Here is a 24,551-nt window from a genome sequence, read left to right on the forward strand (position 1 = left end):
CATGGGTCACACTCTGACTCAGTGAGGGCAGAGATACCAGACACACAAGGATGCACAAACGTATACCGGGCTCACAAGACACACCCATTGATACGGAAACACCAACTTGTCTGCTAACACGTGCAATCGAATGCTCAAACGCTCTATCCCCCTCTGACCACCTTTTCATCATTACAAGTCAAACTCAAGATGAAGAGAAGACAGATTGCAAAACAGACGGAGTGATAGGAGGCCAGATAGGAAGAGACAGGACAGGGAGGCTCGACAGTAATCTAAATGTCCTTTCCTTTGATTGTCATTGGCATTCTTATAGACTGGCATGTAGCAGTACAACATGTCAAATAATACCACTCACCGTTCAGTCTGTTGTAAAGGGTAGACCTGTTTCCATAATGTCATAACGGGGGGAAAAAAGAAACATCTAAAAAAGATGCTTCCAGCAAGCCTGGGTCCTGCATCCAAAGAATCCATCAAGATCAATGAATGTCTCCTGTGGCAAATTCAATCAAACAGACTGTTCCTAACAGTCATGACAAAGCAAAGATGCAGAGGAAAACAGATTTTTTTTTTTTTTTCGAGAAAATGAGAAATGAGAGAAAGAATTGATTCCTGCAAAGGCAATTCATCTCAGAGGAAAAATTCCAAAACTTTGCCTTTATGTTTCAGTTTTTTTTTTTTCTTTCCCTCCTTCCCTTTTCCTTTGTCTTCTGTCAAAAACAACTTGGGCTAACATCGCAAGCTGTCACATCAAGGCCATCCCCTGCATCTTACAAAGGGGAGAATTCTGCAGTTGGATGGAGCGGCAAAGCTCTCAGACACCCAACTACTGTGTACACACACGAGGTGTAAAGACTGAGGGGGAAAAAAAGGCTTTTTCTATTTGAACCAGAGTTTGTGCCCTGAGGACAAACCCATTACAGCACAGTGAAGGAAGTTTCATGCAATAACTGAACAAATAGACGTGGATGAAATGCTCGAGGTAGCAGCAGATCTAAATTCCATCCTTTTAAGCTATTTTAAAAACAATATAAGAATTTTGAGGGTTTAAAGTTTTATTTTTTGTTTGTATGTTTTTGTACCTAATGATGGCGGTGTCACATGATTGTTATCACTTAGATACAATACATACAGATACAATATGCAAGAATACCTTTCCTATCAACCAACTCTGAACGTAGCTATAATATATCTGCAACATGATCACAAACCACTGCTATAACAAAGTCTTTCATCATGTCTGAGTGGACACACACAAACACACACACACACACACACGCTTTCAACATCAGCAAATGCTTTCAACCATTAACATCATAGAAGCCAGATAAGTGTGCCCCCTCTTTTGCAACAACCACTGGGGAGGTGAGAGGCCTTGTAGTCAACATGCTGAAAGACTACTCAGTGATCAAAGACTCAGAAAAACATGACCCATGATGGTTTCCCTGAGAAGACAGGAGAGAGGGGAGAGCCAGAGCAGGTATGAGGAGAAAGAGATGAGGAAAAACTGAGTAAAAATCTGCAAAGGTGGGGGAAACAGAGAGTGGAAGGCAACGGGAAGAGAGAGTGCAAGCACACAGCACTTGCCACTGACTGACTCGCAGACTACCTGCTCACCACCCTTACGGTATATGGTGATCTTGCTTGGTCTTGCCAATCAGAGCTTGTTCTGAATCAGAACAGGCATTTAAATTCAGAATTACCAAAGATTTATCAAGAATTTGCTACTTGAGTCTTGAAAATGAAGTTTGGACCTAATACGCTGCCATCGACATCACAGGTTTCACGCACAGCAACACATTTGTTTAACTTGGCTAGTGTATGACAAGCCAAATCACTTGATGCAGCATGTTGAAAGAATGCAATGGTTTCTAATACCCCAGTTACAGGCCTAATGCTAGTTCAGCCAACTGTAAAGTAGCCATCACTTACCTTGAGCATAGCTTTTTTAATCACAAAATACCTTGTCATTTATATGATGTCAAATGGCTGATAAAAAAAAAAAAGTAAGCTTTTACTTTAAGGACATTTTTTGCTGAACTGAATAATACTGTGTGCCAAATTATAACTGAGGAATCAATAAGTGCAATCTGAGTCAGAGTCATTAAAATCTAAGCACTACCCAGCCCTAACTGTTATACTCAACATTTATGAGGACTAGCTAGTGAAGGTGTGTGAAGGCAGGAAAATGAAGTCCATGTCAGGGTAAAAAGAGGACGCTGAGGAGAGCCAGTAGCAACAAGAGGAGAGGAGAGGAGAGGAGAGGAGAGGAGAGGAGAGGAGAGGAGAGGAGAGGAGAGGAGAGGAGAGGCTGGATTCCAGCTGGAGTGTCTGCTCAGGATGTCTATAGATTTGTCAAGCCAAGTGCACCTCTGTGCTTACCTGTAATGGCACAGGGGCAAGGGGTGGAACAGGCGATTTCAATTCAACAAGAGTGTGTCTGAGTAGGTCTAAGTGTTAGTGTGTGTGTGTGTGTGTGATTCCATGTGTGTTTTCATCTGTAAGACAAAAGAAAAAAAGACAGTGAGTGATGAAGAAAGGCAAAGCAAAAGTGGAAACAAGTGTAGAGAGAGCTCCTGGACAAAAGGTGGAGGCGCAGAGTACAAAGATGACCACATTAGAATATGAATCCAGGGCCTTGGACACTCTTGGCACTTAAAGAGCCCCTAAAGTCAGGTGTCAACTATTATGTGTCATCAGTGGTGACACAGGGTCACTGAGCAGGACAGATGAGGTCAGCAAAGGTGCTCACCCTCTCTCTCAACATGCACCATTAAACAGTCCCACAGTGTACAAAGAGGACTAGCTGTCATTTGGGTGGAAAATAGGCTTTGCACTGACAAGAACATCCTCTATCATTGGATTTCCTTCTATAGGAAGTGCTGTCTATGATATTCAGTTAGATGAACAGAGTTGGTATTTGCATAGACATATTCATCTAATGATATGCTATTTTACATAATATGTGACTTGCACCAAAGGCAGTAACGTTCACAGATGTACCTCATTTCCTCCGATTAACTATCAAACAGGTACAAATAAAACACACTGGAAACAAGCTGAATATATAAAATGCCTCACTTGTTTGCTGTTAAACCAGCTCTGTAATTACCTGAAGGATGTTTTAATTGTCGCATGTTCTACTCTTAATATTAGTCAACGCTTTAGCAGCTCTCCAAGTGAGATTGATTGGATAAATCAGTCGGAATTATGGGAAAACAGGGGGCCTGCCAATCAGCGATGTGTGAGTGAGTTTGTGTGTTTTCAGCATGTGTGTGGCTGGTAACGTGCCAGTATTTGAGCACATGTACGTGTTTGTCGGGGTGTGTGTGTGTGTATATGTGCGTGTATGCGCATGTGAAAGTATATAAGGCTGACAGCTGGGCTTGTTCAAAAAGGCTTAGCGAGCATTCTGCCTGTTTGGGAAGCAACAAGCTCACAGTCTATCTGAACAGGGATCTAAAACCTGTGTCAACAGCAGAGTACGACTGGTGTAAACAGCCACTGAGTCAACATGCTATCATTCACATAGCTGTAGAGAAGGAGCTCTGATATAGTTTGGTGTGATATGTTGTAGAATTAAAGATAAAAAGATGAGAAACAGACAACTGTATTATTCTCAGGTCAAAAGAGAGAGTTAATAAAGTGTTTGTGCATGTTTTCAAGTGTGTTTGCCTGTGCATGGTGTCAGTATGTGTGCGAATGTGTGTGTCCAGGTACTCTGCTTGCTCTTTGCATGTGTGTATTGGATACCAATGTGTGTGCATGAGCATGCGACCACACTGTGTGAGTGTGTAGACATGTGTGTCAGTCCATCAGCATGTCGGCGTCACAGCCCTTCACTAAGTCCCAGATTAACAGTGACAGGCAGAGATCCCTCTAATTATCTCTTCCTGGACCACATGCAAATGGCAGAGCCGCATGGAGAGCAGCGATTGGCTGGGGCAGCCTGGGTGCCGCCGCCGGGCTAATGAGCCTGGCGACAGGATACAACCTCATGATGTACCACCAAAACAAACCTTCACCGTCAGGCAGCTTCACAAAAGAGCGCACCCACAAAGACATTGTGTAGGTTGCTTTTAGCCGGTGCCCTGCTTGAGAGTGACTTACACTAAATGAAAGACTCAAAGTATTGCAAAAATACCTGAACGTATCTGAACACATTTCTTACAGTTTTAGCACAGGGATTAGAGAGTGCACCTCTCCAAGCCCTATGATACAGCAGTGCTCCAACACACACATGTTCAGATAAATGTGTGTTTGTATGTGTTAGACCACTAATTCAGCCATTAGTAATATCAACCACCACTATTACCATTTGAATGATATGAGTATATGCAGCACAGCCCTTCTTGACAGCAGTATTGACTCGGTAAACTAAAATATCATTATTAGCTTTTTCAGTTCAGCACTGAGTTTTACAGCATAATCCTTCAGTACACTCATCAAATAATCAGACATATTCTGCAAGCTAAAAGCCTAACTCAGAGCCACCTCCAGAGACTTTGAATAAAGATGGCACATGGCAGAGCATAGTAAGAAAAAGAAGAAGAATACAATGATGGACTGGAACAGACGGTCACAGTCTGGCTCTTGACAATGGACTTCTGCAGTCAGCTAAAAAGTGAACCAGGCAAATCAGCAGGAAACATGGCAACAACGTCAAACAGCCCACCATGTCTTTAAGTGAGTCCCAGTCCATCTAAACTGGTTGACAAAACTGGTTCCAGGGGCAACAATACGAAATTATTTTTCTGACTGAGCTGACAAAAAACAAATACCCAGTGCACATAACTAGAATTTCTAAGCAAAAGTTTTTGCAAAAGCAAAAGTCAGGAGTGGTAATAAAATACCTGATGATAAACAAGTGTGAAACAGCAGTGGTACTGAATGTTCAGACAATTTTGAGATTATTTCTACTGCACAAGGCTCATAATGACAACCCACAATTTCACTCAATGTAATTTGGCAAGGCTCAGTTTTAAAGAGGCTGCACACAAGATGACAGACAGGGATCACAATTCACTTCACTCTACTATCAACATCCTTCGTATGACTAAACAAGCATGCCAATTGGAGGGCGATCATTAGTTTCTGCTACCAGTTTTTACACTGGAAAAAAGAGACAATGCTGTCGTCGGAAGACAAATTGTTAAACAGGCCATAAAGTTGCTGAATCATAGCTCATCTAATATTCACAAAAAAACCTGGTTTAAGTAACTGCTCGTATAGCCTGTGCACAAAAAAGTTATCAATTTTGTAAGGCTCCAAATGCACTGGTGTCATCCACAAAATTCTGGCTCTGTAACAACAGAAATTCCTCTCCCTCCACCACAAGGACAAAAGCATAGCTCTGTGGAGCACTGTCTTTATATTTGTACCACCAAATACTCCAGTGTATTTGGAGATCCTTCAGACTCGCTATTTTTAATCAGTAACGGGTGGCTTTGTTTTGCCCGTTCCATCCAGCATTTTTCTCCATCCTCGAGAGCTTTGCAGTAGATTAAGTGGCAGTTTCACTTAGCTCTGGTGTTACAAGCCTCTCCAACTATTTATCCATCCAAGGTTGGAAGATGGAACAATCACAGATGTTGCTATTTTTGTTACAAAATTATATGAAATCTGAATATTTGTGAAAAAGAGGTCAGGTGAAACTGCAGAAAGTTCGCAATACATAAGGAATAATCAGATAATCCTGCTGAGAAGCTTGCCTCGTGGTACTGCGCACTGACAATTCTGTGAATGAATAGTGATATTATTGCAACTATTGTTAACAACTGTAACTAATTCAAACCCATGGGGAGCGGAGAGTGAAGCAGAGAAATGGTTAGAATATGGTATAACCATCCAGAAAGAGATAGGAAAACTCATTTTCACATGACAGTATTTCCATGAAGGAAGCAGCCACAGTTTCCTCCAGAGTGCACCCCAGAACATGTTCTTACTGTGTTAGCATACACAACTGGACACAGTTAAGAATATACACTATATAGACAAAAGTACTCAGACTCATCTCTTTATTATTGAATTTAATTGTGGTATGGGGCTGTTTCACAGGGGTTGACCAGTGAAGGGAAATCTTAATGCTGTGCTTCCCACTTTGTGGCAACAGTTTGTTGAAGGCCCTTTTCTATTCCAGCATGACTGTGCCCCAGTGCACAAAGCAAAGCTCCATAAGACATGGTTGGATGAGTTTGGTGTGGAAGAACTTGACTGGCCCACACAGAGTCCTGACCTCAACCCCATCCAACACCTTTGGGATGAACTGGAACGGAGATTGTGAGCCAGACCTTTTGGTCCAACATCTGTGTCTGATCTCATAATGCTCTAGTGCATGAATAGGCACAAATTTTCCCTGATATCCATAATCTTGTGGAAATCCTTCCCAGAAGAGCGGAAGCAGTTGAAGCTGCAAAGCTGTCTGTGTATTTAGAATGTGATGTTACGAAAGTCCCTGTTGTGATCTGCATCTGCATGTAAATTTCAGAATTACTGCCACTCTATCCACATTCATAACTCGAATGACTATTTGGGTGAGAAGAGAATATGGGCTGGAGAAAAAGATATTGTTCAACTGCACTGTACCACAAAGTACTGCTGTAACCACAGACCACAGAGCGATGTGCAGTAGACTGATGTCTCATGTTCCTAGAATGGTTTGACCATGACCGCTCTCAGAAGATAGATTTTCCTCAAGCCTCCAGATCGTTTTTAGAGGAATGAGACAAATATTTCAGATGTATCACACCGAGGCATCATGCTTGGAGGTGAGAGTAGGTAAAGGGTTACTGAGAGATAAATACAACAGAGGGGAAACGGAGAGAGGGAGAGGGTGAGAGGAAAAGTGTGGCCTGCCTGCCTGCCTGGATGACAGTTGACTCTGTTGGATGTGACTTTCACAGTCTGCTGGCGGTTTGTGTGGAAGCCATCACATCTGTGACTGGCCGTTTGATTAATGAGCCTCTCAGCTTGTCTGTGCAGTTTGAGGAGGGGCCACGGCCTTATCCCAAGCATCACTGATTTATTCGCCTTTGGAGCAAACCTCCAAATATCACACACACTGAAATATAACACTGAACATTCACACACACGCAGGCAGACACATGTACGCCCTCCATGATATCCACGCAGTATTCAAGTTGGTGCAGTGCAGATGCGTACGCGCACAGACAGGCGTGGAAGCGGACTCATGCGCACAAGCTCATCTCATCCCTCTCCTCAGCCACCTGCTTACGGCTAATGAAAACCTCAATGTGTCAGTGCTGTCCAGGGGTAGCAAAGACAAAACAGACCATGTATAACCAAGCACACAAAAGATGTATTCTGTCTCCACCAACACAAACTCCCATCCCTAGCTGTCACTCAGCAGAGAGGACACACACAAGGGGATCGACGAGAGAAGAAAGAAGCCCTTCCTCAATGACACATCACACTCTCCTGATTTTCAAAAGTGACAAGTCTTTTGAATTTCTGGCCTTGCAAGACGAAGAGTCTGATGTTGGCTTGAGAGCGTTTCTTAGTGTTTCTTTGGCGGTAGCAGCCATGAAATGTCACTCTGGCTAACCTTGAAGATCTTGTCTCCAGTGTTGTTTAATGTTTCCAAGATGAGCTAAACCACCAGCTCAAAATGGTAAGGGGATACCACCCTTTAAGTCAGATAAATGATTGCAGAAATACTTCCAGGTACATAAATGTGCATTAGTATGTGCACCACCTACACAGATCATGCACACGCATACACACACGCACAATGCCACACCAACCAAAAGCACACACTCCCTCGTTCCCTGAAGCGTAAAGTAAGACCATTAATCCAGACACACAGAGATCCAGCTTCTCCCCAGGTTGATCAGCGTCCGTGGAGGAAGACGAACATTCTGACATATTTGTTTTTATTTTATTCCCCGAGAAAAAGGCCCACCATATGGCAGAGCCTGGGAACAGATGGCAATTGCCCACTTCCTGAAAGCACAAGCGTCTATCGCCGCAATTTAAGGAGCCGCTCAAGCAAGAGAATGCCACAGACTGGCATTTTTCCACAAACTGCTATTGTTATGGACCTGAGGGGTAGTAGCAACAATGAGACAATGCAGAGGAAATGCTTTAGCGTTCAGTAGTTACAGTGTGGCTTACAATATTAAACTGCTAAATCTGTGGGTCAATGTTGTTAGTACTGTCTTGCTGTCAGTTTGTGAAATAAAATCATGAGGACGAGTGCTTACTCAGATGATTACCTGTGAAAGCAGTTTAAGCCACAGCAACTTTAAATCTACTGTTGGCATGTGTATGACGTCTACATTGTCCCGTGCTGATTTTGAGAAGAGGTACCCAGACCAGAGTTGTCCTTGGATGATATTAGGTCCTTATGATGGAGTGGAGGAGCTGCCCTGTGACACATGAAGCTTCATCTCTCATACTTGGCTACCTCTTATGAAGCAGGTCAGAGGACCTTCTCCGACATACAGACACAAGGAAAGTGTCTCAAAAAGTCACCTTGGCAGATGACAGTTAAAATGTGACTTTAGTACGTGGCAATATACACTTTGTTCAGAGATTTGTTTTATTTTTCTTGGATTCAAAGCAAAAATGTCACAAAAGACTGCAGTACATACAGGCCTTGTATCACAATGAGAGTTAAAATAAAAAAAAGAAGAGCCATCATTGCCTCCATTAAATCCAACCTACACAGGGGTTGAGTTCCTTTTGAACTAAAAGCATGTTGTGACAGGGTTGTTCTCTGAAGAAAAGAGGATTTCAAAGATGGACCAAGGACAAATCTTTTCATTGACACTATGTGAAGAGAAACTCTCAGCTGAATCATTCAGTACCTTTGACTCCATGCCTCCACAACAAAGGGTGGCTCATAACTTGAGGTCAGAGAGTGAGGTGATGTGGACACATTTCAGTAGATCATGACAATTAACACAACCCCTTGGTGAACAATTTGTTCAAGGTGAAGCGTCAAGTGGGTATTTAACCTGGGTATGTAATGTCATTGATTTTGGTATTTCAAAAAAGGGAACCTTACTTTAAAACTCTCTTAATATGAGTGTCTACATATTAAGAGAAATGAGTGAATACAGATCAGGATGGTTGATATAAATCTTAAATGTACTGTGATCCTATTGAGGTCTGCCCTTGAACTGTTATTACTGAATACCACATAATGTGGTCTTTCTGCAGCATACTTCTTTCATTCAGTGACACATTCATTTTTATCACAGTGCGTAGGCGAACTGACATGGTTTAAAGTGAGATGGTATAAAGAAAGTCTTAAGACGCGGTTATGAAAACAAAGCCATCAGCAGACATCAGCCCCTTATCCCCTCAGTCAGTCAGTCCATCATCTTTCCATCAATCCATTTCTGACACTTGTCATTTAACAAAAAAATACAGACACAACAAACCAACAGCTTAGTCAGCCTTCTATCCATTCAGTCAAAATACCATTCAGCCTGTCATTAATCCACTGTTCCAGTAATCACTGCTTCCTACATCCATTGCACCAACCAGTCAGTGTCTAAGCAAGCCTGTCGATCACTTAGTCAGAAATGTATCTAGCAAACATACAGGCTAAAATGCTAGCCCTTCCAAAAGTGATCCATCTATGCACTCAAACCTCCAGCCTGCCAGGAAGCCAGGTCAACCAGTCAGCCAGTCAACCCTGGGGGTCCTGGGGTAGTATTAATCAGTCTGGTTTCTGCTGAAAAGCTCAATCTGCAGATGATGGATGAGCCTTCGTGCAGAGAGAACTGAAGTGACAGGTGACAAAGAAGGACACACACACCTGTATAAATCCACTCTCCCTCCTGTCTGGCTCCGATGCTACACTGTCAAGGTAGCAGGGTGAAAGCGTGTGTGTGTGTGTGTGTATTTATGTGTGTGCAGGCGCAAGCGTCTCAGCATGTGTCCTGCTCTGCTAATGAAGTCATCTGAACAGTGATTTAACAGCGCTGGTGTAAAAGCCTACCGCCCTTAACTCATAGCCTTGCTCCATTAGAATGTGATATAAACCCTGGGCACAATAACTGTCCTGCCACTGTAACAATATATAGGAGGCCAATGGGCCACACTGCTAACTCACACAGTCCAGGGAGCAAAAATAAAATATTGGCTGTGTACAGGCATGGAAAGTCATTCAAGGAGACTAAAACTTGAAAGATAAAAAACACAGAATATCACAAGGTCATAATGATAGATGCTTTTGTACAGTATAAGAAAGTGTCATTACTATTAATATTATCATGTGTGTAAGATTATGTTCTGTGGTTTGTCCAGCAACTGGAGTCAGTAAAAGAGTAATTGTTGTGAAGCCTCAGTGAAAACAGCCGAGGGCACTTCAGTCTGCGGTTATGCAGAAAGCATTATCCTTATCTGCACTAACAAATGGATCAGTGGATCCGACATCAGTGCGCTTATCCTGTGAATGGTCTTCTACAGCTTGAGAGATATTTTTGAGTCGGAGATGGATCTGAGGGAAACTTTGACAGCTTACATGTCGCCAGCCGTGAAACTAACTTCCTGCTCTGTGCGAGCGTCTCAGGCAGAACCAAAGCCCTTCTCCAAATCCTCCATGAAATCTGCTCCTCTGGCCCAACAAAGAGAGGCTAATGAGGCAAATGGCAGAATCTCAGACACTTTGATACTGTGAGATTAGGGTGAATTATATAACCTTTACCCCCTCCTCCTCCCATTCCCATCCTTCCTCTTGCATCTCGGTGCCTTGTCAGTATTGACTCTTCTCTCTCTCTTTCTCCATGTCACTCACAATCTCAAACTGCAAGTCCAAGCTCTCCCATTTCTCCCTCTCTTCCTATCTGACTTCATATCAGCTTCATTCAGTTTCTATTCATGAGTGCTCCAACACTAATTTGGCTCAGTCAAGCGATGACAGTATCTGTTTTAACATGCAACAAAGCAGCGTATAAGAAGAAGAAGAATGGAGTGTGTGTGTGTGTGTGTGTGTGGAAGGAGGGGGTAGAGGCATGAAAGTGACAAAGCTCGTCACAGCGCAGCACAGAGCTGCGTACTTCACCCTTATTAGACCTGTGTCCTTGGCAGATGCAGAGCTTGCCCTTTGTTAGAAAGGTGTGTGTGTGTTACAATGGCAGTGATTTAGAATGGATTGGGCGTAGGCGTGGAGACAAGGTGCAGTAGCCCCATGGCTCCCTGATAGCTGGCAGCGTGACAGCTGTGAATGGAGAACAGGGAACAGCCTGAAGTATTGCCATCTAATATGTGTCACATACCTGCATAAATATTTATGCCCGTAGGAGAGCAGAACAGGAGAGGAGGAGGGTGGAGAAGGATGGGGCAGGAGTGGCGGACTTGGGCGAAAACTCTTCAATCAGGTGACACTGAGATCTGAGATAGCAACTCTTTTTCTGTTTCTGACTACTTTTCTGGTCATTTCAAGACATCAGAAATACCAGGTATACCTCAGCTATCAAAATCTGCAAACATCTTGTCAGTCACACATGCAAGGGTACATTAGCAAAGATAGGACTGCAGGACTGCATGATTCAGCACACCACACCGCAATATTATAGCACTACAGTATCCTTTAAGTTTCATGAAAAAACTGTTCAAAAACAAAAAAAACACAACATCTGCAAGGATCATAACAAAAACATGAAAACACAAAAAGACACACCTTTGTGTTTGCATGCGAACACGTTCCCGCCGCCGCCACTGAACATGTGTAACAAGTGAAATGGCTGTTTTACCTGTTGGCCAGCAGAGTTTTGAAGGTGACCTGACTCATGCCCTGATATGCTGGCAGCAGCCTCGGCCAGTCCCATGCCCAGTCGACCACGGCACTCTGTTGATGTATGAGGATAGCGTATTGTTAGTTATTAATCAGGGTTAATACCATCATTGCATTACCGCTCCAGCTGGGACCCACTAACAAAGGAGGAGGGGGGTCTCCAGTGCAGGCTACCGACACCAGGCGATCAATCATGTCCGCACAAGAAGGTTTTTATTCCAATAAGACAGCAATTAATTTATAAATCCATTTGGGGGGATGTAGCCATCATTTATAGAAAGATAAATCAATTTTGGGAGGGAGTCGTTACTCTTCTGACTGCACTGCTTTTTTTCTTACCATCTTCAATGGCACCCCGCCAACCCCCCACGACTCCACCCGCACCCTCTCTCTCTCCATCTTTTGCTCCCTCTTTTTCTTAAACACACATAGACACACACACACACACACACACAAACACACTTGGCACCAGCACCATATTGGGAAAGCAAATAAAAATCAGATTGCTTTGATTGCCAAAATGTCACTCTTAACTCCAGGCTGAGTTTTATTGACAAAAGGAGGAGAACTCCACTCGTTCCCCCCAACCATCCACCCTGCCCCCTTTACTCCGTCCTCACAGGTGATTGATGGATGTAACTTTTTCTCCTCCTCCCTCCATTTTATTTGACAAACAACAAAGGCACCTGAAGCGGAGAAGGCATTTTAATCATTCTCTTAATAGGGTGTTTCTATGCAAAGCTATGCAGTCTCCTGTGATAAGCCGAAAACAGGTCTTAGGATTAAAACGTGTACCAAAAACAATAGCAGCAACACGGCTACAGTGCAAGGGATCACAAATGTATAAATACATTTAATCCGTTTTAAAAATTAAAAAGACACACACAAGCCTTGTCTCGAGGAAATGCTAGCCTTTGTTGATTGTTTTGTGTGATATCAGCAGTATTTCCCTTGGCAGTAGGAGGGAAATGAGGAGGAAAGCTGACAACTCTCACACTGAGCTAAAACTACCTGTAGCAATTCATTCCCTTCATGGAGAAAAAAAAAATCTGACAATTAACTGAACACTGGGGTGGCACTCCTGGGGATAAGATTGGGGTAAAAGGGTATACTGTTGAAAGCCCTAAAGAAGTACACTTTAAGACTGTGCTTGAATTTTTTTTTTTTTTTGGAAATGGAAAACTTCTCTCATCTTTCCACCTTTTCAGTGTTCTTTTCTTCCTGCCAGCCTAACTCCTGCTTGGAAAAGGCAGCGACCTATGGAGAATAGGAAAGCCGTGCAGCAGAAAGACCTGACAACTTCAGAGACTGCCGCAGTATCCAGTTCACCAGAGACTAAAACAGTTCCTAACCTTCAACAATAAGCTTCTGGCCTTGGGAGAAAGTTAAAATGATACTGAACTGCACATCACAAGTAAACCCACACAGCACAAAGTCTGCAGACATGAAGAAGCTCCAATAATCACTAGAATATGACATGTCACGGAGCTAAAATAAATCATAAATAAATAATTTGCTATCAAATTAACACTGTGACAATAAGCTAAAATTGCTAACCTGGTCCAGCTTTTTCTTGCCAATGTGGTCAAACTGGTGGAGAGGGTTGAAGCCCGCAGTGTCGTCATGACTCTCAGAGCCAAGGTCAAAGTTCACCAAGTGATGAGGAGTACTGGGCGAGTTTGTGCTTCCTCTTAGTTTAAACATCAATAATTCCTGTATCCGAGATGGAAGGGGAGAGAGAGAGAGAGAGAAGACAGAAACACAAGAGAGAAAAATAGTTGAAGATTGAAAAAAAATATTACGACAAACTAAGACCATCAGAGAGAAATTATTTATAAGCAAACTTCCTCACACTGACACAGCAGCAGTGTATACATTCAGAGTACACCACACTGACATTTGTAATGATTTTCGTTGCTATTGCAGTATTCATCATTTCACATGTGATAATGATAATGAACTTCTGAAAGTCTGTTTCACCCTGACGCACAGTTAAACCAACCCAACAAAAGCACAAACTAATCAAGTTCAGACAGGTTTTATACTGCGTTTTCCCCAGACAAGCATAGTGATGGGCAGAATGGTCCTTATCCACATATTTCTTAATTGATCAACCTCACAAAAGTATAATTAATCATAGCTGTTCAGAAAAGAGTAATGAAAACACAGAGCAAATAAAGATGTGTAAAGATACAGTGAAAAACAGAGGGGTTTTCAGGACACCAGTACACTTTCCGCTTTTGTTTCTGTAACCTTTGCTGTGGTCGTAGCGCAGGTGTCCTGCAAGATGTACAGTATACAGTAATGAGCTTGTGTATGTCTCTGCGTGGACAGTATGTGTGTGTACATGGGCATCCTGGTGTGAATTCTCTACATTCCCATCCGTCAGCTTGACATGGCCTCCAGACCTCCTATCTGTCCACCTCACCACCAGCCCAGTCTGTCCCTGACCTGTGTGCTCTTGCCTCGACCTTGGGTGGGAAGAGGAAGTCGAGCTGCCAGGAGGTAACTCAGAGCCTACTTGGGAATCTCATTGACATTCTGTTAAATTGCCACCCAGAGTTATAGCTGTTCACGAACTCAGCAGCTCGACATCATGCTCAACAGCAGCATAATTTAATACAGCATTTATATTTGTGTTATTCCACGTTGTGTCCTAATAGACAGCCTATAGGAGGACCATGTCAGTAAGAAGCAGCCAAATGAAGCTTCTCTTAGCTGTTTAGACAACTTTGCTACTGTGCTTATACCTTCAGAATACACTGTGTATACACTGTGCCGTCATGATCAGTGAAGTTTCTCCTCTCTGTATTAGTATTGCTGATCAAGCATTTGAGGATTTTTTTTTTTTTTCACATACTCCTGATGTGAGCGGAGCCATGGTGCAAACTTAAAATTTTTACCTCTCTGCAGAATACTGACTGCGCATGTTCGTGCTACACAGCCCAGTTCTCACTTAAAATACCTTCAGAAACACATTTTAATGTACTGTTTACCTATAATATATAACAGCTCAGATTACAACATACACAGAGGCAGTGTGGCACCAGGCATCATTCTGTCTCAAGATCCCATCACCATTACATCTTTGCACAACAGTTGTTTGCGGGTGTACTAATGTTCAAAATATCATATATTTAACCTTTAGGGGAAATTCACTGAACTCTCTTTATATATTCTACATTTATTTACTCCAATTAAGAGAACTACTACTACTTTTCATTCTGTTAAACTTTTTTATTCTCTGAAGTGAATTTAGCTAAAGCAGCTTCCACTTAAGTTAGGGGAAAAGAAAGAATCACGGCGGCCCTCTCTCAGTCAGGTCTCCTGCGAAGAGTTCTGTAGTGAGTGTGGTTACACCATGTGGCTCCCTCTCCCCTACATGTGGTGAGCGTATAACACAGCAAATCACTGTAGGTTTGCACCCTTGAGGTCACCTGAACAACAGAAGATCAAGAACAAGCAGACTGCACACAAGCAGCAGCCGCCTTCCCTCCGTCTCCCCCTCCTGAACAGCCTGCAGCCTCAGGCCAGCAGCCACCTAATTGCTGGGGAGAGGGAGTGCTTCCCTACCTCATTGCCTTGGATGATGTGATAGATCTGCCTCAGGTAGTCGCTGCCACCTGCTTTGTGGCAGACCTCCAGCAGCATCAGGCCTATTTTCTGCTCAGTCAGTTCAGCTGCAGCGACTTCGCTCTCCCCTCCTCGCTCAAATATGCTGAGAGAAAAACAGAAATGGGAAAAGGAGAAGATAGGAGAGACAACACAAAGAGAAAAAACATGGAGAGGGGGCAAAAGAAAAGGAGAGAAAACAGGAAAACGGGAGGGTGTCAGCTTGTATCTCTATACCACCTCTGGCTGAGGAAGTATTTTCTAGTTTAGAGAAGAATTTGCAATGAAATTTGGAATTTGCTCAGTGCAAAAAAAATTAACCGAAACACGACTCTGGAGTTTAGAATTAATGATATTTTTAAGCTTTTAGAGAAATCGCTCACTCCAGAGGGCAAATGAGCTAAAAATTCTTGGCAAGAAAATATCTTTGCTCCACCAAACTGTCTGAAAACTATGCCTCTAACACTGGTCAAAAAGAGTAAAAAAATACAAATTATTGAGCGTTTAGATAATACAACAATTTTCACTGTTTTCATTACCATTCATGAGATATGCTGGGGCAGTTTGACCGAAGCTGCTGGTGCACTAAAAATGACTGGTGTATGCGTTCTTAAGTGTGTATGTGCGTGTGTGTAATTGTGTGTCAAGGTCCTCATGCATGTACAGTCCCCAACCCTGGCAGACGCCTGCATCATTTTCCTGCCCTCCCTGTATAGATGGATATCACACTGCCGTCCATCAAACCTTCTCCTTCACATACACTTCCTGTCATTGTTCTCTCGCTCGCTCGTTCTCTCTCTCTTCCCCTTTGTAATTATAAGGTGGCAGAAGCGGTGTCGCCTGTCAGCCAGCCATTGGCTGCTTGACATTGAGAGTGGCAAAGGAAGAGGAGTCCCCTCTCGTCCACGTACATCCCCTCATTCTTTTGCCTGGCGCCCCGACAGTGGTGTTGTCGGCGATGGTGGCTGTGCACCCGTGTCAGCACCTGCGCTGTATCCTTTCCTGTCCATCACTGTGCAGGTGAAGCAGATGATTGGATTCAGTCAGCGGGGTGATTAATGAGGGCCCCTCCGGATTTGGGACAGCCTATCAATCATGTCATTAGGGCCAATGTGCCCTGAAAGAGGCAGACCTCCGCCAAGGAATAACTGCATTCATCTTCATCTGTGTATGCATCCCGTCAGCCCAGCCAGGGTCACCATGATGGAGAACAATAATCTTCTCCTCTACAAATTACTTTGCAAAGACAAGGTGGGTGGTGTGGGAAGGGGGGGTTACAGTTGGGGAAGGAAGGAAGGAAAGTGGGATGAGGGCACAAAGGTGGGAGGGCTCGGAAGGGGCAAATGCTCTTTTTTGGGTGTTTGTGTGTAATTGTGCATATGCATTTGTGTGTGAGTGGAGTACCAGTTGTTTTTGGAGTTAAGCATCCACCTCTATCTGTCTCTCTCTCTCTCTCTCTCTCTCTCTCTCTCTCTCTGTCTGTCTCTCTCTCCCTCTGACACTGTATTCTGATTGTTTACAAGCCAGGCGTCACTTCCCTGTGAAGGTTAGTTTAATGAATAGTAATGATCCCACTGAATGCCTCCGACAGGTGATACATAATCACTCTTCTTCCACTTTTCCATTCAACCCCTCACCACCCCTCCACCGCCCTGTCTCTTCTCTTTTTTCTCCTCCTGTCTCGTCCCGTCTTCCTGTCACTGAAACAGACTGCATTTCCTAGAACTGGCCATAATCTACTCAGTGTTTCTATTTATTTCATTTTTTTCTTTTAATTGTACATGTTATGTTGCGGCACTGAATCACCTTTTTATGAGGATGGATGCATCCTGAGTTTGTAATGATGAAGTGAGCGACCAGAGGCACAATTTCTGGGAACGAGCTAGAAAACGTCGAGCCAAAGGTCACAGATCAGTCCGAAGTGAAAGCTGTTTTCCCATCACTCCAGCCTGCAGTCCACTCAGTCAGGCGCCATGTCCATCATTTACCACAACAAACACATCTGAGATTCATTGATCTCACTCATAAAGCTTTTAAATGAAAAATTATCTCGATGATACGATACATCAGAATTTGAACGCTCAATTAAAAAAAAGCACATCTGAGCGGCATTCTTTTTCATTGTTTTCTCCAGCATCTATATTAAATTTCAGGCAGCTGAATACACCATCAGTCAGTTTGAACCTCCACCTTCATCAGACTATCAGCCCTCAAAATCGATCTTAACATTGATAAATCACAAAAATTATGTGTTGAAAATTTTTTATAAAAAGTGTTTTTTTATGATCAAGATGATCAGAATAAAGTTATGCTTTTTTGCTCATTTTTTTAAGATGCACATGAATAATGGATACTGGCCAGGACTAGCACTTTCCTTAATGCACAAAAACAATCATATCAACTATATGAATAACTCTTGCTAAATCCCTGAAGTTGACCTCTCACCTGTCCGAGCAGAGCTTGCGGGCCTTCTGCAGCTGCATGCTTGTCCACTTGGGTCTTTTTTCCTCCAGAGTCTGCAGCACTTTGTGCATTGTGGGTTTGGGAACACCCTGTCGATCAAACAGCAGACCATCAAGGTAAAGGGGTAAAATGGTTGATTTGATGGTACACATTAACCATAGATGTGATGTTATGATGGTTTCACATTTTTCAAACATACATAAACACATATGAAACAACCACCCTGCTTACTATCATTAATATTACTGATATCATATTAACCATAGCACCTACCTTCTGTTGAATGCCCATGGCAGCCTGTAGGCAATCAGCTAGCAGGGACAGGGGCTCCTTTGCCCCACGATCCAGCGCCAGACCATTGATCTGTTCTAGCGTGTGTGGGTCCTCCAGACCCTGGATTAGACAGCCGAGCAGGGCCCAGAGTAACAGGCCTACTAAGCGTAGCTGCCGGGAATGCTGGGAGAGCTGTTTCTCTGCCACTAGGAAGAGATAGCGAATGGAGAGAGGCACGGACGCTACGGCCGAGGGGAGGTTGGTGAAAACGAAGGACAAGGCTTGAATAGTTAAGGATATGAGCGCTAGAAAGGAAAAAAAAACAGAAATGTTGGCTTTTTAGAAAATAACTAAGAAATTTCTTGTATCTCAGTTGACATGACCATGTGACACCCAGTCTGTGCGTACTCTTAATGGAAGTCTCCTTTCCCCTTGCTTCCACTGGTGTGTAGTTCCACTCCTTGGGTATTTTCACCAGGATGTTCTCTGGTACATTCTGCTTCAACAAGGCTCCGCTGGGCTCTTCTGTGGCCTGCCAACCCATCACCATCGAAACCAGGTGTGCCAAGAGTCTCCTGGTAGACTTGGTGACTATCGCGCGGACACAGCTGATCACTACAGGGACTGTCTGCTTTGTGTCTGACAAAAATGGTAAAAGAATGCAGCAGGTAAAGAAGGGTGATTGAAAAAAAAGAAAAAAGACTTAGGGTATCCATCAATTTTAATACTTAATTTGAAAATAAAAGATAAATGCATAAAATTGTGCTGCACAAGAACAAGCACAAGGTTGTTAAGTTGTGACCAATGTGGTGCCATAAGGAGGACGAAGCCAGTAGAAGAAGGAACCCTCATAACAAGCTGCAAAATCCCATTACTAAATTGACTCACTTAGATTTACAACTCCGTCCTCCAAATTTAACTAAACTCAGTGTGATGCAGTGATGTGTTTTTTTTTTAAATTCCTGAGACCACCAACACACAGAGTGACTAGAAATCGACCAGGTAAGGAAATAATGTCCAGCTGAATTTAAAGAGCACACACACCGCCTCTTTTAAAAGCAGACATGAGGTACAGCAAAATCTCTCAATGCACAATAAAAAAATTAAGGCTCTCTAATATCTACATTTAAAACTGTTCTATTAAAATATCGCCTTATTGCTATACTGGGCATTAAATCTGAAAAGGTCTGGACTTTTCACAGACATGCTGTACTGACATAAAAATGTACTGTGGATGAAATTTTATGACTGCTACGAAATTAGAGTGGGTTATATTTCATATTATGAGTATTGTGCTATTGGGCTTTTCAAACAAGCAATAGCCCCTTAGTCATTACAGCACTCTCTGTCTGTGTCAGAAATGACTCCCCTTTTCAAACAACTGGACAATACAGAGACATGAATAGCTCATCCAGGTAGGGCCTAGGTATTCCGTCAAATGTCTACAATAAAAGCCAGTCATGTCAAGTTAAATTCAGATGTTCTCGATCAAATCCAGGTGGCCTGACAATAGAAATCTTACTGCCTTCTCCAGGTGCACTATGTCTCGCTCTGCCCTTTCATATCCCACTAATATTGATAACAGAACAGCTACAGTGTGAAGTTGTATGGCACCCATAAACTTTCCTACAGCATCAGCTGTAAAAACCAAGGGCTGCAACAGAAAGATATAGCACTGTGAAGGCACTGGCAGTGCACTCAAATCTCAAGGGACGCCTAACAAATGTGTGACCTCAGACCCACAGAAAAAGAGGAGAGCGGAACAGAAAATGATATAGCTTTTCGAAGGAGAAGCACTCCGTGGCAGGTGAGACCTGGACCAATTTTTCAAAGTCACTTGGTTCTCAGACTTTATACCACCCGCTACAGTATTGACTGCTGTATTGATTCGAAACAACCTGCTACAGTGTGATGAAACATCAGCGTGAGTGGAGAAATAGTGAAACTCTCAATGTAATCTATGAAAGTTAACTCGGTGAACAGTTTAAATAGAAATGAGGGCACTGGGGGTATCCTGTAACCAAAATTATAATACAAAGATTTGGCACAGTCCAATAATTAAACTAATTACCCTGTGAGGATAAATGATGATTGGGTGACATTGAGAATTTCTCTCTGGCTCTCTCTATCTCTTTTTCGTTCATTCCCTCTGTCGACCCTCCCTCGCTCCGTCTCCATCCAAATACTCTTCTCCAATCACCCTAATTTATGCTACAATAATTACCACTCACCCAGGATATAAAAATCACCACCAAAAAGAGCTCCATTCTCCACAGGAGTTCTGATTAAGCTCTGTATCAAAGCTTGAACCAGAGAGGGAGGAAGACAGAAAGAGTTGGGGAGTAGGTTACAGAATCTGTTCAGCATATTAAAGTCATGCTTAAGCTCATGTGCTTGCACTGTCAGCACTGGCCCTTAAGAAGAAATGGAGATATTCTTTCTTGGCAGCTTTACTCTTATATTTTGAAACACATATAATACATTTCCAGATAAGAAAGATAAAAAGTACGGTACCCTGCAGCATAATCTAAATACGCCATATAGACAAAAGTATTGGGATACTTGACCCTTATCCCAACAGGGACATTCATGACATCGCACATAGACAGCTTTGCAGGTGCAACAGCTCTCACTCTTCTGGGAAGGCTTTCCACAAGATGTTTCTGTGGGGATTTTTGCCCATTCCTGCAGTAGAGCATTTGTGAGGTCAGGCACTGATGTTGGACGAAAAGGACTGGCTCGTGGTCTCTGTCCCAGTTCATCCCAAAGGTGTTGGATGGGGTTGAGGTCAGGACTCTGTGCAGGCCAGTCATGTTTTTCCATATCAAACTCATCCAGCCATGTCTTTATGGACTTTGCTTTGGGGGGCACAGTCATGGTGGAATAGAACAGGGCCTTCAACAAACTGTTGCCACAAAGTTGGAAGCATAGCATTGTCCAAAATGTCTTGGTATGCTGAAGAAATAAAATTTCCTCTCACTGGAAGCCAGGGGCCGAGCCCAACCCCCGTAAAACAGCCCCATAAAGAGGTCTGTCTTGATATTTTTGTCTATATGTATACCACTAAGCTAATGAGCACTGTGTTGTGAAAAAGGTGTTCTCATGAAGCAAAAGCACGTTTTTGGCCCAGCATGGTTCCAGTACACAATAGCACTGGAGCCTCTAGTAATGCATGAACCTCACAATAATTAAAGTAATGCCATTCAGCAGAAATGACCCCTGAACTGGAACATCGCACAGCAGCTAGATGCAACTTTACCTGCTAGTGTGTATAGATGTTCCCATATTTGTGCCCTTTCCAGGTATGGCTGAAGGACCAGAGTCAAGGCCTTAGGAACATTGTTTAAACCACTGAAAAGACTGAACAGTGCGACGATGAAGTCATCTCCTGCCTTGCAGCTTTCTGTAGACATTTCTGAGCAGCTCTCCTGACAAAGATCTGAAAAAGAAAATAGAGTCAGACTGAGTCAGTGAGAAACTTCTGTGCACAACACAAATAAATGTGTGGGCATTCAAAATGTTAATGAATTTATGAAATCTTGATATTCAGTAGCACATCACACACACACACACACACACACACACACACACACACACACAAACAACAAGATGTACAAATGAGATGAAAAGGCTCGCTCATAAGAAAGTTCAGTTGGGGGTGTGTAGTTGAATGTAAAATCTGACTGGTTTTTGAATTACGATTCAGAAAATATCAAACTTAAGGAGGAAGGTAGTGAGAGATATAAAACCCTATCCTATGAAACAGCATCTTGATTTCTTTGCACAAATACACATTGGAAAATGTCAAGGCTGCCCAACCTGACACATGTTAACAGAAAGGGTGAACAAAAGGCATTGTGGAATAGAAGGGAAAGAAAAACCCACATCTGTGTTAGCTGGGAAAAAAAACAGAGGAAAAAAAACACAGAAAGAGAAACAGATTTCAAAGCCCCCACAGCACATGGAGACAGGAAGTGAAAAGGAAGAGGTTTTGACAGGGTGTCCTTGTGGGGGTTGCTGTCTGAGCACAGGGCTGAGGACGGAGGTGCGTGCGTGTGTAACCCATATGGATGTCTATATATGTGTGTTTTGTGTCCTTACAAGTGTGTGTTTCTGTGTGTGTGTGTGTGTGTGTGTTCAGTTGACAGGGGTTGTAGAGGAAAGACCCGTTGCTCCAGAGGTGGCACACATCCAGTGGTCTGTCAGTCTGCTGTGTGGGAAATGACAGCTATTTGAATAGGACAGTGTATGCAATGCAGCAGTCAGTGAGGGGGCACTGTGATGGAGGGCAGTGCAGCTTCCTTCTGACTAATGCTGAACTATTTTAAAATGACAGGGCTAAATTAGCTGCTGCACTACAGGGTCAGTAATATCAGCTGCTCTAATAACAGGCAGGTAGGAAAGACTGCCACCACTCAAGGTCCTGATGAGAACTGATTTCCTTTATCTCCCTGTCTCTGTTTCTGAGTCTGTACATCTCTCACTCTTGTCTTTTCTTTCACAATAACCTTTCCTCTCACAATAACACATCTAACACATACACTCAAAAGTACAGTCAGTCTATTAGGCGGCATTATGTGGGTTATACCAGTATCTTGTTCTTGCCTGTCTGGTAATTGGTCCTTAAGGAGAGAGTGATCTCGATATCACTGCTGTGACTGCAGAGGTTCAGAGGAATAAGGCTGACTAACATTAATTTCCACTTGGGGTGCTGGAGAGCATGATAGGTTAACTAGGTGCCTTTTAATAATGATCCCATTATGGAGCAGCAGACGACTACAGAAAAACAGATGACACTGTGCTGGCACATCTCTGTGGAGTTTCCACTACAGCTGCAGCACACAATAACTCCAAAGTGTTGGTGTTTCAATGTCAATTTCTTTTTCCTCGCTGTCTTTCCCCCTCTCATACTGTCTTTGAGCTTATCCAGCCATGATACGTATGTGCCAATACATACACCTGTTTATCTTCCGGACAACCAGACAACCAGTCACAAGGGTCCTCTCTGCAAACCTCTGTAATTGAAAGCAGACATGCTGATGATAATAAAAAGGCTGTCTGGGTATGTGTGTGAGTCTGTGTGTCTCTGTGCACCAGAACTGGCAGTTTTTGGACTTTTTGGAATCTGGTTTTACACATCAAACAGTGGTTAGCTCATTTAATTTGCTAGCTAGCTCTCTAGCAAGTTAGTGTGCTTCGATAAGGCATATAGACTGTACCGTAAAATGTGTCACTAAGCAACAATTCGATGAAACAACGTTAGCATTTGACAAAATATGCACTGCCAGATTTAAAAATTGAAGTGTCCTACTTTTACAATTACTTTTACACACCAGACTGAATTGCATTTAAGTAGTTTATTACTAATCTTATTATTATCTAGGAGTAAGTTACAAATTAATTTTAACCAAGAAAGCATCCCACTGTATACATGTATAAGGAAGTGCAGTAGCTTATGGGAGGCGCTCAATCAAGCTGCTCCTTCTGTCTGTCTGCTTCCTGGTTAATTAGCCCGTCACCGCGATAACACGCGAGCGTCAGCGCTTCTAGTGTTGATTTACGGCAGTGTGGAGGCATGGAGGGAGAAGCATTGCAGAGCCTCTGAGGCTCAGAACAAGCGAGAGAATGAGACAGTGAGAGTTGTTATTAATGAGGTCGCTATAATGTGAATTAATGTGCGAGTGCACAACAGTCTTTAAAGGTTAGACTGTTGCCGGTGCAGATCGGGGAAGAAGGAAGGGAAAATCTTTAAAGGTCAGCGTGTGTGCTCCGCCTGGGCCTGTTGAGTGTTTATTACTGCTCTCCATTGATTTAGTGATGATGGTGACCAAGGTGAAAATGATGATGAAAGCAAAGATGTTGATGATAACTTCATAAAATGGATGGAGTTCATCTACGGTCTGTATAACTCGTTTAGGATCTTAGAGCACCATAATTAAGACACTGGTAAACAACTTCCCACACATGGTCCCCATGGAATCAACCATGTGGGCTCAGTAGTATGAAAAATGAAATATTAAAGAACTAACGAAAGCAGCTTCAATTTTCCCCTAAAAGACTGACAGCTAGGCATGCACAGCACATGTACACACACATTGTATCCATTAACACAGACTAATCCAAACAGACTTACAAGAGTTTTCCAGGAGTATTCTGGGCAGGTGACAGTCTCTGTACAGCAGCATTCGCAGAAGCAACCTGGGATTGCATCCGGGGTCGGAGGTCAGCAGCCTCAGCTGACACGCAGAGGCCGTCTGGCCCATAAGGCCATCTCTGAGAGAGGAAAGACGAAAAACAGACTTGACAGTTCTGCAGTGTCAGGTGAGTGTACAGATAGCAGTCTATTTAGCAAGAGACAAAAAAGGAGGAAAAAAGCTTCACAAGTGAAGGACAAAGACTGAAATCACAGCTGTCTTGGCTGACAGTCTGGGAGGAAATA

At 43.0% G+C, this 24,551-nt stretch overlaps 1 protein-coding gene across 2 annotated transcripts in view; it reads right to left on the reverse strand.

The window, feature by feature from the left end:
• Positions 1 to 24,551, reverse strand: part of kiaa0825 (KIAA0825 ortholog) — a 110,048-nt gene that overhangs the window by 49,148 nt on the left and 36,349 nt on the right. For both annotated transcript variants that reach the window (XM_046387050.1, XM_046387049.1), the window contains exons 15-22: positions 24,246 to 24,385; positions 21,372 to 21,551; positions 18,521 to 18,751; positions 18,113 to 18,417; positions 17,822 to 17,928; positions 15,338 to 15,482; positions 13,322 to 13,477; positions 11,724 to 11,818 (exon numbers count right to left, since the gene is read on the reverse strand). In XM_046387050.1, coding sequence (XP_046243006.1) covers positions 11,724 to 11,818; positions 13,322 to 13,477; positions 15,338 to 15,482; positions 17,822 to 17,928; positions 18,113 to 18,417; positions 18,521 to 18,751; positions 21,372 to 21,551; positions 24,246 to 24,385 — 1,359 coding nt within the window. The remainder of the gene's footprint in view (positions 1 to 11,723; positions 11,819 to 13,321; positions 13,478 to 15,337; positions 15,483 to 17,821; positions 17,929 to 18,112; positions 18,418 to 18,520; positions 18,752 to 21,371; positions 21,552 to 24,245; positions 24,386 to 24,551) is intronic.

The sequence above is a fragment of the Scatophagus argus genome, chromosome 4 (assembly GCF_020382885.2).
Source record: "Scatophagus argus isolate fScaArg1 chromosome 4, fScaArg1.pri, whole genome shotgun sequence".
In the NCBI taxonomy this organism is placed as follows: Eukaryota; Metazoa; Chordata; class Actinopteri; family Scatophagidae; genus Scatophagus; species Scatophagus argus.